The 16,491-nt window shown below is 36.0% G+C and overlaps 2 protein-coding genes and 2 pseudogenes across 3 annotated transcripts; 2 read left to right on the top strand and 2 right to left on the bottom strand.

The window, feature by feature from the left end:
• The first annotated feature begins 199 nt into the window (after positions 1 to 199).
• On the top strand, positions 200 to 1,870 carry LOC110698939 (uncharacterized protein At4g15970-like). The gene is made up of 3 exons (XM_021876443.1): positions 200 to 403; positions 938 to 1,309; positions 1,391 to 1,870. The coding sequence occupies exons 1-3, from the start codon at positions 200 to 202 to the stop codon at positions 1,868 to 1,870; spliced, it is 1,056 nt and encodes a 351-aa protein (XP_021732135.1).
• A 574-nt stretch (positions 1,871 to 2,444) lies between these two features.
• On the bottom strand, positions 2,445 to 7,803 carry LOC110698600 (probable receptor-like protein kinase At1g80640). 2 transcript variants are annotated; one of them, XM_021876060.1, is made up of 6 exons: positions 7,599 to 7,803; positions 6,723 to 6,923; positions 3,905 to 4,034; positions 3,239 to 3,366; positions 2,972 to 3,068; positions 2,445 to 2,874 (listed from the first exon to the last, which is right to left on the bottom strand). In XM_021876060.1, the coding sequence occupies exons 2-6, from the start codon at positions 6,915 to 6,917 to the stop codon at positions 2,654 to 2,656; spliced, it is 771 nt and encodes a 256-aa protein (XP_021731752.1). In that variant the 5' UTR covers positions 6,918 to 6,923; positions 7,599 to 7,803; the 3' UTR covers positions 2,445 to 2,653. The 2 variants fall into 2 exon arrangements, with proteins under 2 accessions (XP_021731752.1, XP_021731750.1); XM_021876058.1 differs by lacking the exon at positions 7,599 to 7,803 and having other exon boundaries at positions 6,723 to 7,043.
• LOC110698599 lies at positions 4,548 to 10,168 on the top strand (annotated as a pseudogene).
• A 646-nt stretch (positions 10,169 to 10,814) lies between these two features.
• On the bottom strand, positions 10,815 to 16,439 carry LOC110698598 (annotated as a pseudogene).
• Positions 16,440 to 16,491: the final 52 nt, after the last annotated feature.

Genomic DNA, 16,491 nt, shown 5'->3' with positions numbered 1-16,491 from the left:
GTAAAAATCACTTTGCGTATACGGACAACGCATGTGGTGCATTTCTCCCACATTTTGTCATAGAAATGTAATTTGTGTTCCCTTGAACAACATAAAAATCTATGTAATTCAACTTACAATCCGAAAAAACATAATGTAACCCTTCTATTTTTTCTGTGGAAATATAAACACATTTGATCCCAAAACAATTGGAGGACTTATGGTGGAGATTAAAGGTTGGAGTTGTCCAATTCTGAATTTGATGAATCCTTCTTCATCATCATCAACAACAACAAGGCCATGTAATTTTGCAATATTGCGTAAAATTGCGGTGTTGATCTCAACTCTTGGAATTGCATTCCTCATCTTAAGCTTCTCTTCTCCTTTCAATCGTTTCAATAGATTTTCCCCCCTTGATGAACAAGTGAGTCTACAATTTTCTTGTTATAATAGATTGATTTCCTTTCTTTTGCTTTTTCGATAAATTTGAGGGTTGCGGATAAGCATTAAATATAATTCTTAAATTGTCTTCATCAAGTTGATAATTTATTACTAAATTATGAGTTGTTCTGAATGATTGAAACTTTTATCATGCATGTCTCATTATAACTTGTTACATGTAGAGCGTATAACATTTTGGCATCATCTCCATATTAGTCAATTAATAACATTGCTAGAATTGAGTTTTTACACATTAATACCGTTGCAAGAATTCATTAGAGGAAACAAAAAGGAAAAAAAAAAACAAAGTATTGAGCAGTCATCTTAAAAGGGATTCAAATTCGGGTTTTCTCGACTTGCAAGTGTTTTTAAGTTTACCAAAGGATCTCCCCTTTCTTATAAAGGGAGGAGTTCTTTTTTTTTTTTTTCTTGCAAAACCTTCACCAAAAGTTATTTGCTCTCTTATAATGCAATGTGATAATTTCTTACATTTTATCAAAAATTTTGACACTTGAAGGTCCATGATGAGTATTATGAACTAAGAAAGCTTCTAAAGGCAGCTTCAACAAAGGAGAAAACAGTGATATTGACATACTTAAACGAGGCATGGGCAGCACCAAACTCGATATTCGATATCTTCCTAGAGAGTTTCAGAATTGGTAACAATACAGCCTACCTTCTCAACCATTTGCTGGTTATAGCAGTCGATGATGACGCCTACACTCGGTGCCAGACATTAGTCTCCCATTGTTATCTTCTGAAGACAAATGAATCGTCTGCAATTGCTCATCAAGCCAACTTTATGACACCCCTGTATTTGGACATATTGTGGAGAAGACTTGCTTTCTTGCAAACTATTTTGACTTTGGAATATAACTTCATTATCACGGTAATCTTATCTATCTTAAGCAATAACACATTATTATTAATTACTTTATCTAAACAAAACTATACACTTTTGTTTTTACAGGATACTGATGTTGTATGGTTTCGAGATCCATTCCCACATTTTATCACTGATGATTCAGACTTCCAAACTTCATGTGATCGATTTAATGGAGATCAGTATGACTTGAACAACTTCCCCAACATGGGATTTCTTTTTGTGAGGTCTAACAATCGTACCATCAAATTCTATGACTTTTGGGTATCATCAAGACACTCATATCCACATTTACATGAACAAGATGCTTTTAACAGAATAAAACATGATCCAGTTGTTGCACTACTTGGGTTGAAAGTAAGGTTCATGAATACTGATTATTTTAGTGGGTTTTGTTCACCAAGCAGAGATTTCAACAAGGTTTGTACCATGCATTATAGCAAAATTGCTGATCTAAAGACTGCATTAGAAGATTGGAAAACCTTTATTTCTGCAAATCAGTCTGAATTATCACAACCTTTTAATTGGAGCGTCCCAAACAAATGTTTGTATTCCTTTCTTGGTTAATTTTTCTTGATCTTCTGCATTTGATTAGGTTTGTACTTGTATCTAATCACTAGCTTACTCAATTTAGCAAGGGAAAGAATTTCTCTTGAATTTTGTATTTCTACTTTGTAAAGCTGAATGTTACGATGGTAAGGACATGACTGTCATCTGAAGCTTTGTAATTACTGAATTTCCGGTTAACTGAATTTGTTACATTTGTAAATAGCTACAAGAGCAGATTCATCACTACAATCTAATTTGAAATGACTGACCTGAGGTTTTTGGAATCTACAACGAAGGTTCTCAAGCACTGTACTTTTCTGAAAGTATTCCACTGGTTTAGCGGCAGCTAACCAGCACTGTGAAATTAACAGGTAAACATTTCAACACTTTGGTGGGCAGTCTGCTAGGTAATGGATATCGCAACTTTGAGATAATATGGTGCTAAATTTAATAGGCGCATTCATGTTTTGAATCCAGGTTTTGGGTTTTTCCCCTGTTTCGTACCACATTACATGGAGTTACTACAGAGGTAAGGGGGGGTGTGAGAGGATCTGGTAATTCCTTAAGAGAAGTGTGTATGAAAAGTGAAAGATGTCACATAACCTCAGTATAATAAGAATTACTATTGCTGCAAATGATTTTTTTCTGTACATATCACTGCTCATACCTGGTGACAATATTACAACTACTGGAACATGATATGGACAACCAACTGACAATTAACATTGTTTAGCTAAGCTTAATAAAACCAAATCTCTGTGAAAACTTGTCAAATCAAGCGGAGAATCCTTCTTCAAACAGTTAAATATCATTTCTGTAATCTTTCTCAGATTCCTTTTCTTGCCCATATGATGCATGCACAAGATTTCCCTTCTCTCTGAACATTGGGACATATAAATCAAGTATGTGGCGAGGAGAGATGTCTAGACCTTCCTCCACTGCATAAGCTGTTCTTCCATCTTTGGTAATCAGCTGCAGGGCAAGAAGTCCAAACGCAAAAATGTCTTCCTTGACAATAGCACCTGTTTGTCAATATATAAAAAGTGATGAGGTCATGATTTTGGAGAACACGGGTTCTAGTTCTATACTGCATTCTGCAATCAACTTAAAAACGTATACCTTCTTGTGTTGAAGGATAGTATCTGGGATTATCATAGGTGGTTCTTTGCCCTTCCACTACACAATGCCTAAAATCAACGACTTTAGGGATGAAGTCCTGAAGATCAGTAGACAACAGTACAATAAGTACATTTTTGGTCAGTTGGCAATTGAAATAGTAAATTTCAATTATCTTCATAATATAGAGATGCAAATTTGTGCAGAATAACAAAGCAAAAATTTAGGGGCATATAAACTAATACAAAGCAATATTACTATAGATTATACCTTAGTAATAAGAATGCTGTTAGTACTGATGTTGGAATGCACAAATGGCCCTTCTGAATGGCTATGAAGAAAAGCCAACCCGGAAACAGTTCCTTTTAGAACCTTCAATGCTTGTTCCCATGTCAAGCCTGTTTGGCAAAAAATGAAGTTAAACAAATGTTATATATATATATATATATATATATATATATATATATATATATATATATATATATATATATATATATATATATATATATATATATATATGTATGTATGTATCCGGTGGGAATGCATGTGTTCTATCAATAGGTTAACTAGATCAGTAACTAAAACAAATATGGAAAGCTAGAGTAATTTAATATTGAAGAAGCAGATCAAAATTACATTAGGTTTCTATTTTTGCCATTATTTACTAAGCTTGAATTTATAGAGACATGACTCAGAAGTCCAAACAGACCATACTCATAATCAAAGTGATCCACGTACAAACAATAGGTACTCTTCTTGCTTCAAAAGGCAGGAGGAAGGGGTACTGATCACAATTTTCAGAGAAAGGGAGATACCATTTTCACTAAAATGATCATAAATGAAAAGATAATGTGTAGCTGAGCCACACTACAAACCATTAACAGAGTTCAATAAGTCACAATTATAAGATTTAGACAAAGCAAACAGGCAACTAACCCTTGACAAGTTCTGATAACGGCCTGGCTTGCAGCATTTCATAGACAAGGTAAAAGTTCTCCTTTGTCTCGGAAAATCCAATCAAACCAATAATATTGCGATGTTTCAGAGAACACAACTTCAACTCATTCTGCAGTTCACGATGCAAACAAATAAATTACAAGCATAAGTCCCAGAAGTTTTATGAAATGAAAAAAAAAAAAAAAAAAAAAAAACAGTTGCAAACTTTGAATGTTCATTGAATTCAACATATGTAAGAACTAAAGGTTCCCTCTATTCTATTTTAACACATGTATTAAGTATTTTCTCTCCATTGCATTTGCATTTTAAAATGACACAATATTGCATTACTTTTTCAAAGAGGCATGTAAACTTGCACTGTTATTCTAACAAGTCTAAAATCAACATTCATTAAAAGAGTTGCCTTAAATTGACTCGACTTTCTCTGCGACCTCCGCAAATTCACTTATGTGCATGTGTGATAACCACATAAACATAATACAAAAGAGTTGCCTTAAATTGACTCGACTTTCTCTGCGACCTCCGCAAATTCACTTATGTGCATGTGTGTCCTATGCATTGATGCACATCGCATTTAACATGCATCATACATTGATACATATTGGGACGTGTCCGTGCTTTTCACGAGCGATCAAGCATACGCACAATAGAAATTAAGATGTTAGAAAGTCAAAACGTTAAAAAAAACTATCTAACATCCCAAATTAATAACTTGACTTCCACTACCTAGTCACAATCATTATTTAACATTTAATCTAACCTCAAGATCTAAGATCTATCTTCCAATTATTAATCAAACATTTAGTACGATGTACACAATACAATAATAATCAACACTTAATGATTTATTACACCCTCCAAAATAACCAACTTTGAACTTTCTAGTCCACCATGGAACCACCACAACTTCTCCCATATCTTCTCTCTCTCCTCTTCGTTCTTCTTCCCTCCCATTCTCTCTCCTCTGCGCCACCTCCGGCCACCGTCTGCATCATCGGAAGCGGAATCTCCGGCGCATCAGTCTCCCATTTCCTCCGCAAATACTCGCCGGAACCCTCGCCAATCGCCGCCATTCATGTCTTCGAGAAAAACTCCGTCGTCGGAGGTCGTATGGCTACGATCACAATTGCTAACAATACCTTCGAAGCTGGTGCCTCAATTCTCCACCCTAAGAATTACCATGCCTTGAAATTTACTGAGTTTCTTCAGTTGAAGAAGAAGGTTTCCGAAGATGATGATAGCGAGTCTTTAGGGATTTGGGATGGGGAGAAGTTTGTGTTTACGACGTGGAGTTCGAATTGGGGATTTTCGATTGTTAATAAGGTTGTTTCGTGGCTTAATTCGTTTAAGCTTTTGTGGCGTTATGGATTTTCGTTGTTCAAAATGCAGAATTACGTTGAGGTAATATACTTTCTTTTCTAAAATTAGATAGGAGTGACAATTAGCATACTGAAAGTGACAAGTAAATGAAGCAGAAAGGGTCAATCAAAACAACAACAAAAATTATAAAGGGGTAATCTTAGAAGCATTAAGTAATAATATGAAGATAAAAATTATTTTGAAATATTGCAAGTAAAATCACAGAAAAATTATTTTGATCCAAAATTCAATCAAAGAATGTGGCTATCATACTGGCTAATCTCTCCCCAAGTCGTTGCATAATAGGGGTAAGAAAAATCTTGGTCATCATTTGACACTGTCTTATACCTGAACTCACAGCATGGAGTTAAGTAAGATTGCAGGGTAAAATTGTACTCCCATACCCGGCATATGGATTCAAGAAATAATGAGCTTAAGCGGGGTGAGGTTTGCTCTGAGATAGGGCATCTTTGTAACCTTACCAAAGTTCTTGAGGTTTTAGCAAACAAAAACCCGTGTAACCTCATTAAAAAAAAGTACAATTTGCTGGATCTTCGGAAAGTATAGTATAATTCACATTCAACTTCAACATGCTTCCATTAGCCAAAGTATCTACTCAGAACTAGGAAATAATTCGTAAATAACAAAAATGATCTGAAGTAACAAACAAAAGAGCCTTCTAAAGATAGGTAACGATGAATAACTGGCTCTTCATCACTCTCCTTCAAGCTTAGCAGTTGATAATTTATCAACAACGTATTGCTTACTACCAGAAGATGACAAAAACCAGCATCTCCAAGTCTCCAACAACAGTGCTCCCACTCAAATCTTTCCCCACACCTCTCCGTCACTTATAGCAATCCTATGAAGACCTAAATGCCTCTTGATAAGGGTACAGTGCTAGAAGCTGATAAGATAAGCCGCCAAGTATAAGTACCTAGCAGTCAAAATTTCTTCTTCAGACGGAAGGGAATGACTAAAAGGGGAGAAAGGGGGGAAAAGGGTGGACAAATATAAGGAATGGGCAAAGGGGGTCTGACATTTTTCTTATCAATTCCTACCCTTCTATTACAGCCTACCAAATCGGCAGTAATTGTCAGATATTAATAGATTTGAGACCCAAAATGAAATTCAATCAGTTAAGCTATAAGTCAAAGTAGCAGATATGAGGAGCAGATAGGATCTAAACCAACAAACCCTTTTCCCTTTCTTTGTAATAAAACACGCACATGGAATGCGTGCACTAATCATTTTTTAAGCTCTTCTATAACTACTGTAAAACTGAAACATATATTAGCCTGTGCAACTAATAGCCAGCTGAAACAAACCACTTCTAGATTAAAATTTTACTAATCAATTAACAAATTCAGCAATCAGCAAAACAAACAAAGAATTTAGAAAATAGAAAAAACCACATCAGCTAACAAACTAAACATACTTTAAACTGTATTTGAAGATTCTCTTCCTGATCTTCTATTCGAGGGTGTGACACTCTGATCGCCACATCCATCTCCCCAAGTCCATAAGAATTGTTAGCAGGAATGTGACCAAGGAAAGTCTTGCCAAACGCATCCACCCTACCTAGTGGTCGCTCACTCTTAAACGCTTGAATATCTAGTGGTGTGATCTCCATACCTAGCTGCATCCAAAATGATAACAAACAGCTTCAATACACCTCACAAATCATGCACATAACTGAAAAGGCAAACATTTTATTTCCCCAAAACCCCAATAACAGCAATCACAAAACACAATAATGTTCGAAAAAGCAGCATTCGAAGCAAGCCAATTCACCTCCAAATTTTACACCTTAATAATACCATAAAACTCTCCTGGCCCTTTAAAATTATTATAGCCTCGGTTATGCATTGTCAGTAACCCCATTTGAACGCGTCACACTATCAACTAATGGTGTTACAAATCGCATAAACGAATTTGTGCAAAATTAATATGCCAAGATTTACAGGTTAAACATCCAACTGATCTTATACATAAGCTTGGTTCATCCAAATAAGACCATCTCTAAACATTTGATAAATACCCACCACTTGAAATTGAAAGGGCAAAATTTAAAGTACTTTAAATGAATATTTTGGAGGTGATTTATTAAACTATCTAATATATACAAAGCAAGGTGGAAAATTGTTTTGCACCCAGTTCCTCTTCTCATGATACGAATTCAATTTATCAATAAACCATTAACATAATAAACATACCATAAATTATTAAAATCAAACACAAGAAAAATTGCAAAGCAATGAAATTTAAGATTATAGATTGAAAATGGAAAGATATTAAACTGACGAATGCTTACCTAAGTAGATTGGGAGATGGACAGGAGAACTCGCGATGAGCCGGTGAAGTGCTTAATCAATCAATAGTCTTAATTAACATTGTAGTAGACTAGTAGTCGGTTCCTTTTAGGAATTTTAACCTTTGTATGTATAATTCCGTTTACTCATGTTGTGGTTGTTTCATTTGACTTTTTACGGGTTTTAACTTTAAAATATGTCTTAAATTTTAATTCTTTTACTTTTATTATGTTAAAATTTTTAATTATTTTAAAAATAAAAAAAAAAATTGTTGAAATATTTAAAAAAATGTTCTCTCCAATTATTTTTGGTTATATTAATTTTTAACTTTATTGATCCCGAAAAATCAAAAACCTTCAAAAAAATTTCTCCCAAAAACAACCACCATGATAATTCCATTATTCAAAATAGCAAGACCCTCAGAATACTTAGCCATAACAATATGGAACATCCAAGACATTAAACTAGCCAAGAAAGCTCTGATTCTTCCCGGCCAACGTTACGTTCGGGTCAATGTTTCACCTGTCAACTACACTTTCAACGTCCAAGCAATAAGTTCCGAGAAGCTCCCTTTTGTGCTCCCTGCAGCGTTCACTATCGGCCCTCGAATCAACTCCGATGATCATCACAGCCTTGTTCTGTATGCTAAGCTCATGGCACCCCATAACATGAATTCTGATCATGTTCATGAACTTGTTCAGGGTATTATCGAAGGCGAAACTCGGCTTCTTGCTGCTGCTATGACTATGGAAGAGGTTTTTAAGGGTACAGAGTTTAAGAAGGAAGTGTTTCAGAAAGTTCAGATGGAGTTAAATCAGTTTGGTCTTTTTATATATAATGCTAATATTAAACAGCTTGTTGGTGTTCCTGGTCATGAGTATTTTTCTTACTTGGGTCAGAAGATTCAAATGGAGGCTGTTATTCGATCTAAGGTAATATTTTCTTGATTCTTGGAATTTTAATTTATGGGTTTTTTTGGTTTTCCTTTAATTTGGTGGTAATTCTTGAAGATTGTGAGGGTTTAATTTGATTAGATTAGAGTTTTGTTGATTTGGGGTTTTTGTGTTTTAAAAATCGTTATATTTGGTTTATTAACCAGAAGGAGGCTGATGTTGCAAAAGCAAATGCCGAGCTTGCTGCTTTGAAGGCCGGTAGGTCTAAGTCGGTTCAGTTGGCAGAAGTTGAGGCTGAGCAGGCTGTTTCCCTTAGAGGGGCCAAGTTGCAAGTCAAGGTGGGGAAGAAGAATGCTCTCACTAGGACTGAAAAACTCAGGCTGACCTCCTCAGTAAAGCCTCTGTTGAGTGTGACATCAAGGTACTGATTCTAATGAGTATTTGCTAAACTTGTTAAGAGTATATGTTTAACATGTTGCTTTTCTTATCTAGTTCAGTTTTCTTTACTGAAATTATTAGCTGTTAATGATTGTATCCTCTTGTGTAAGTATCCTATTTAGTTGATGTTTATGCTTAGCTTTTGTTAATAAATTTTATTTTATTTTTTTTCATTTTTACATGTTTGCTAGCTCTGTGGAATAATTGATGATAAAACGTGTATGCTATTGATGTTATGTTAGTCTCTTTATCTCTGCATTTTCGTACCAGTTGAATACGGTGAAATGGTCATAATTTGCAGTTTAAAATAAGAAGGTAAAATAGGCCAGGTTTTTGTTGGTTAGTTTGTAATTTGGTTTTACATGATACTTTGAGCAATGTGAAGAGAGTATGCCCATCTTTTATAAAGGATTTGGGAAATTTTGTGTCATATTCTTGATTACGAGCCATATGAAGTTAGGATAATGTAATTATGATAGCATTCATCCAGAACTGAATAAAGTAGTACAAATTTTAGCATAAAGTAATCATCTTCAGAGCTGAATGCACCTTATAGTTGAAATGCTAACCAAATCTGGTAATGGAAATGTGAGATGCATACAATTCTGACCCTGTGACACATTCTGTTTAAGCTTCTATCTGGCTACTACATCTTGTTGCTTCCTCATTCTCAACTTCCTATGCTTAAAAGTCGTGCGAATGAAATGATTTTAAGGCTTAATCCTTTTACTGATCTTCATAAATACTCAAAATGACAGAAGATACTAATATCGGATATAAATGTGTGTGAGTAATAATTTTCTATTATATCTCCTTGAGTTACTTCCTGATTTTTATTAACTTGCAAATTTTTGGTTACCAGGGTCAAGAAGCAAATAAATACCTATACAACAACCAAAGAGAGGCAGATGCAATTCTCTACAGGAAGCAAAAGCAAGCTGAGGCAGAAAAGGCATCAGCAGATGCTGCCTTCTACACTCGCCAGCAAGGAGCTGATGCAGACCTCTATGGCAAGAAGAAAGAGGCTGGGGGAATCTCGGCCCTTGCTCAAGCCCAAGGATACACCTCAGTACCCTGCTCAAGGCCCAGGGAGGACCAAGGCAACTCCGATGCTAGGGACTAGGCATCATGGTGGAACAATGGGGCTCGAGTGTGGATTCAATTGGAGGGACAGGGCAGCGGCGCACGGAAGCATCCAAGGGTCGAGTGGTGCGCTAGACCAGGTCGCAGGCACGTGCTCCATCGGGCGATCTTGCCGAGGTCGACAAGAATTTGGGTGGGGGAGAACGTCACGGGTCATCACCCTTGCCAACCATGGGCGTCATTTGGGTCACCAGGCAACATGGCATAATCGCAGCTAGGGGGCTTGCCCTTGGTGCCCAGCTGAGCACTTCCCCCTATGTAGCTTTATTTGGCCCAGGTAGTGAAATCCTAGTGAACACCCAATTAACAGTAACACAATAATGGGTCATTTGGGGGCCCAAACGAAGTCCAAATGGGCTCAAATTTGGGGGTCCACCGTATTTTGGGCTGAGGAAGACCGTGGTGGTGACGGTTTTCCGAGTTGAGGTCCCAAAGTACATTCTAGGAAAAAATTTCTGGTTTTAATCCATACAATGATGCGAACTACCATATAGTTGCAAATTGTGTGCTTTTTATGATTGCAGTTTGCTCCTGGTTTTGTTATTCTTACAAAAACTCAACTAGATGTTTGTTTTGTGGCCTTGTTGTCTAGAACATAATCTAAAAACAAAAGGAATAATGTTTGACTTTATGATTAATCATACAAGCTCTATAGCAGGAGCGTGTGCCCAAGGCTGGAGATATTATGCATGTTGAGAATATGAGAAGCCAGTTTATATACTATATAATGATCATAGGTTCTGTTAAATGACATTTATTTTTCCTGAAAAAACCAAGGTCTCATTGTAGAAAATATGAACTGATCACACAGAAGAATGTTTGTAATTAATAAATACTTTGTATTTTATTAACACAATTAAGACCTGACAGAATTGCTTAAGCTTACAGTGAGGCCTCAATAGAACGGTTAGTTCTTAATGATACTGAATCATTCTTTTGCTAAAAGTGCAACTCTAGACATGGTTTGTGAGGAACATCACAACTATAGACATGGCCATTAGTGTCCATGAAACTCAAACCACCTTTTCAGCTTCCTCAACACTTATTGGAATTCCTATACCTAATCTCATAGTTGGCATATATTGCTCAGGAACTGCAGCCCCAGCTTGAACACACAATTCCACCACTGCAGGTGCCTGACCATAAAAGCTTCGAAGTTCCCGCTTCATTGGAGGACCATTGACATCCGGCACATGCCACACATATCTTGGGGGTATCAGGTCATCAAGTACTCCCCTTTGCCAACCATGCTGTCCATTCCGTTGCTGGTGCTTATAGGCTCCACAGTTTTGAGCCTTGTGCCCTGAAGAACCCACATGCACCTCGGGGCAATACCCACATACCCTAACTGGATACATTTTCATCAACTTATTGGCTCCTTTTTTCATCCTCTCCCATGCTAAAAGTGTTTCTTCAGCTAGTAAGACAGTTTCCTCAGCACTTGATGGGGGTACTATTTCTGCATCAGGAATTTCAGATAATATTGGAACTCTGGGAGTTTCTAGTTCAGGATCTGGCAGATGACTTTCATCTGCATCAATAAATTCATTTTTCCCAATTCGAATAACAGCCTTCCTTCGCCGCTTCACAGGGTATTCTGGAAGATTAACTCCAGCTTGGATGCAAAGTTCTACCACAGCAGGGACACGAGGAATCGAAAATCTTTCATCATGAGCAATACGCTTCCTGAGACGGTCATGCAGATGGTAAGAATCCACAGGGACTAAAATGTCTTCCACCACAACACCTCCCCAGTCATGACAACCATACCGACTTGATGCTCCTGGACCCCTACAAGACTTGAAAGGGTGCCCGACGGGTCCAACATGGATCTCATTGCAGCCTCTACACAGCCAATAAATTAAATAAAAATGAATACAAAAACCACATGTAATCAGAAAGAAGATTTTCTAATATTTCTTAGTTGTTATCTCAAGTATGACCACAATTTCCTTTAGTTGCAACATGTGTTTCAATTAAATTCATCGAGAATAAGAAGCCCCATACATAACAATCATGAAATATGAGCATTACAATCATTATCCAGAATAAAATGTGCAGATGCATGCAACATTGAAATATGGTACTCTTCACCTATAATGTAGTTCAACTCTTTAGGATGTCAACAAAGTCAAGTGTTACAATACTTAACTACTCAAAATTACTGGTTCAAACATCGATAATATCTTCATAAAAAATTGCTCACTACAACCAAATTGCATTCCAGCACGGAACCACTGGGCAAATTCAGCAGTGTTTACATGGGTATATGCAGGTACATGTAGAAACTAGCAAATTATAGAATAGGAGTTTGACAAGAAATATTACTTGCATGCATGGACTTTCACAACTTTCAAGAGCTTCTTCAAATTATTTATCAATAAAATCCTCGCATTCAGGACATCATAAGCAACTGGTACTAGGCTCTTCACCAGCAGGCCATTCTTTGGTGGTGGCACAGGTTTCCTAGGCTGACCTCTGCTATTCTTTAATCTCTCTCTGGCTGCTCGCCTCAGCTCTACTATAGGAATTGGAAAAGGCTTCTTTTCCCTCTTTGAGTAATATTTAGGAAATCAGCATTTTGAGGATAATCATTCTTAATGACCAAAGAAGAAGTATGGCTTGAACTTTGTGGCAGAAGTCTATGCTTCAATAACAGTTTGGATAGATTGCCACACTAAAGGAAGAAAAATCAGAACAACAGAGTTACTCCAAAAACCCGAGCAAGCTAGTTGCACACATAGATAGGGTACATAGAGTATGTATTCAACATATATAATGCTCAAAAATTTTACAGAATGCAAAGGAAAATTACAAATTTAAAACAACTCAAAATAATGACAATTACATTTTTAAAAATTTGTTCCAGGTTCTTCTAGGACCAAATATTAATGAGAACAGCAATCAGCTAAATTTTGAATTACAATAGATTGAGAGATGAGAATCAAAACTTAATAGCGTCATACTATCATACTAGGCATCAGTTTTAGAGCACAAAAAAGACTTTGAAATTTGTTCTATAAAATCTATAACATACAAGGGAGGTTGGGAAACATGTGGATAGAGAGGTTTCTGTAGTTTTTTAAGTGTCTTTTTTGTTTTATTCCCTTGGTTTTCTTCTACTCTTGCATATGAACCATTTCGCCTCCTTCTATTCTAAATCTGGATTGCAGTGAGGATGGACCAACTAGATTCAAGGAAAGAGTGAAATAGAGAAAAGGATGAAAGGTGATTACTCAAAAGTATGTTGGCCACTATCAACACTGTTGGTTTAAGCATTTAGCTTGTTTGTGCTAGCTTTAGAAATATATATCATAGAAAAAAGCACAAATATTTTTAGAAGGGCGTGTTCCTACATATATTCTATCATACCAATCATGAGTTTCATTTCCCTAAGAATTTTTAACAATCAACAGTCTATAACACAAGGGCAGCCATTGATTACCAGTGTTTAAAGTCGTAATGGCTACATTCAGGCAGCAAGATTCGCCAAAATACAGTGCCATCAAATTTTATCTTCCGCCCCTCTTCCTTTTCCCAAATCACAGATTTTAATTTCGCAGCTAACAGAATGTGATGCAAATCTGATTCTTGCAATAGATAGAAGTCTGGATCTCATAATTTTCAAAAGGGTACAAAGCTGAAGAACTGAGGCCTCATCATGGCCACTCACAGTTAGGGTACGATAACAAGCTATGACAATTTCAAAGAAGATGAAAGAGGTAACAGGGATTTGTAGAGTGGCAATGCAGAAGCAAATATTGAAGCTTCATTTATGTACCTAAAGTCCTGAATCACAACACATACAATGACAAAAGGTGTATCATACCTTCAAATGATTATTAAAACCAAGATCAGAGTAGCCATTGAGCTTCACAAACTCTGATTTTCTGCTGTAGGAAACACTGGGTAACGTATTACGACTAAGCAAGACACATTCATTAAGGTAGCCTGAATTCATAGGGCATGCTTGTAGATGAGATGAAGTCCCTGTAAGAATTAAAAGATGGAATTATATGTAGAAAACATCCAATAATTTAGGGGCTTCACTTTTTGCCAACTTTAACATGAAGGTAGCACCTGGATTTTTTTATTTTTTTTAAAGGAGGTACCAACTGGATTTGAATACACATCATGCACAAGTAGATAATTATCTACTCCAAGGATGTTATGGCAAAGGGAAAACACAAAATATTTCTAGGATCTTTTGCACAGCTCTTGAGTTACAAAGGAGGGTGAAAGTGATATAGAACAAAAATTATATCTGCATAAAGTATGCAAAGATAGAGGAGCATGATCTAATGAAGAATGAAGGTTCACTACATGCCAAAGGCCTCAAAAGAGACAACACATAAATGCAGGTAGAGAGGTGACTGGTAAACTCTTCTCGGGAAAATTTTGTGAGACATAGCAAATGATGTAACATTAGTTGTTCTGCATCCTACTCAGCTAAGTCCTAGTACAGTAAAAGATAAAGGTGTACCTCCTAATGCTGGAGTCACTGAACTTGGCTGGAGAACCACCAATGGCATCACCAGGGGATGGACTGAGTAAAGAACAAAAGGATCATTTCCATCAGCATGAAAATTTGAAGTAATTCAACTTTGTTAACTCACTTCTGCTACTTTCTGTCAAAGATTTATACTAAGAAAACTCCAAGACAACAATAAACAAACATACAAAGATAATTACTCAAAGCAAAATCTCTAGTATTGTAACTTAAATTGTAACTACACAATAACTGAAGGTTGTATTTTATGAGACTTCATCTTAATAATGAATCAAATCCATCAACAGAGCATACATGTTGTATGTGACTCTATCAACTCTGCACTTAAGAGTTTCTACTGACAATCAGGTTAGAAACTTGAGCCGTACCCTTTCTTAATTTATCATAAACCCAAATAGTAACACATGAATGGTCCTAGCTTCTTATATTTTGTTGATTTCCCAATTTCACATGAAACTCTTCATGAAGTTGCAATTTGCAAGAGTCGACAATTGAAATTTTACTAGATTCACAAATACACATCAAGTACATCTTCTTAGGAAATTCTACTTCCTATAGAATGCGAAAGCTGGTTATATAATAAAATAAAGCCTGGTAACTGAAGATTTTTGAGAGAAGTCGATCAATCATTGTATCACACTCCTCAATCCTTAATAATGGAATGGCAATTTCCTTACAACTTTATCTCCCTACATCCACCCACACGACCACTCATTTAAAACCGAAATATGGAACTTACTTCCCCTCAAGCCCTTACTAGAGACAGGAAGATGATAACCATTGCATTATATTTCAAATTCGACCCTTAAATCTTCCAAAACAACAATAAATCCTTTTCTCTATACGTTACTTCTTTTTCATTTTTTTCTACGAAATTCCCATTCTTATTGGCATCCTCGTAAATCTACTCTTTCTGTCCGGATATAGTTGTCACATTACATATTCAAATTACATTATCAACGTGAATATTAACCCCGGATACCCCGGATAGAGGAAATGATATGCGTCCGGTAGTGTGTTATAAATTGGAAGAAAGAACAACAGCAATCAACTAACAACCTCCATAAAAAAATCAAAAAAACTATTCCACTCAATTCATAATTGTTATTATCAGTAAACATAAAGTAGATGCTTTTCCAGAACAAAATCAAATACGAAGTACAAGTATATCATAATTCACAATCATATCCACAAAATATAAACAAAACTTAATGCGACGTACAAAAAATTCCAACTTATTTCAATAAATAACATAAGCTTAAAATCATACCTCCTTATTCTTCACTCAAGTTCCAATTTTTTCAAATGGGAAAGTTTGAACAATAAAAATGGTTGTGACTTCAGTGTTGGCAACAAATGAGTAGCTCCAAATTGACGTAATTCGGGTTTAATTCAACTGCAATTTAGCTGGGTAATCTTTAATTAAACCAGTGAATAACTACTGTTATTGGGTATTTATTGGAATATGGGTTTGAATTGAAGAAACAGAGCAAAAGCACAGAGGAACAAGAAAAGAAACTGAACAAACAAATGAGTTGAGACTTGAGATAGATTGTGGCCTTTTATTGAGGGAATAGGAGGATAATACTCAGTTAGAAAGAAAAGGAGGACAGTAAGGAAAAAATACGAATTGGCGTTAACTTATGGTGTGAATTTTTTTTTTTTTTTTTTTTTTTTTTTTTTTGCCTTTTTTATTTGGGATCAAAATCACAGCCTTAAAGATTTAAAAAATAATCAGAATTGTTATACATTAATCCGTATGCGTGATTCAAGAAATGCTTATAGGTTATGTATGTATGTTGGCACACATGCAGTGTTCGCATATCTCATGCTTAAGCGAGTCGGGTTTAGAATGAGCTAAGAAATAATTATGTCGTGTCAAACTCATGCTAATCCTCAAAATATGAGCCC

The sequence above is a fragment of the Chenopodium quinoa genome, unplaced genomic scaffold (genome assembly GCF_001683475.1).
Source record: "Chenopodium quinoa cultivar QQ74 unplaced genomic scaffold, ASM168347v1, whole genome shotgun sequence".
In the NCBI taxonomy this organism is placed as follows: domain Eukaryota; kingdom Viridiplantae; phylum Streptophyta; class Magnoliopsida; order Caryophyllales; family Amaranthaceae; genus Chenopodium; species Chenopodium quinoa.
Note: the sequence above shows the minus strand (reverse complement) of the source record. Positions and strands in the feature narration are given on the sequence as shown.

Coding starts and splice junctions, on each gene's coding strand:
- LOC110698939 (XM_021876443.1), top strand. CDS start 200: ATGGTGGAGATTAAAGGTTGGAGTTGTCCAATTCTGAATTTGATGAAT. Junction 404..937: donor TTTCCCCCCTTGATGAACAA/GTGAGTCTACAA, acceptor TGACACTTGAAG/GTCCATGATGAGTATTATGA. Junction 1,310..1,390: donor AATATAACTTCATTATCACG/GTAATCTTATCT, acceptor TTGTTTTTACAG/GATACTGATGTTGTATGGTT.
- LOC110698600 (XM_021876058.1), bottom strand. CDS start 6,929: ATGCAGCTAGGTATGGAGATCACACCACTAGATATTCAAGCGTTTAAG. Junction 4,035..6,722: donor ATCTTCAAATACAGTTTAAA/GTATGTTTAGTT, acceptor CGTGAACTGCAG/AATGAGTTGAAGTTGTGTTC. Junction 3,367..3,904: donor GTTATCAGAACTTGTCAAGG/GTTAGTTGCCTG, acceptor TTTGCCAAACAG/GCTTGACATGGGAACAAGCA.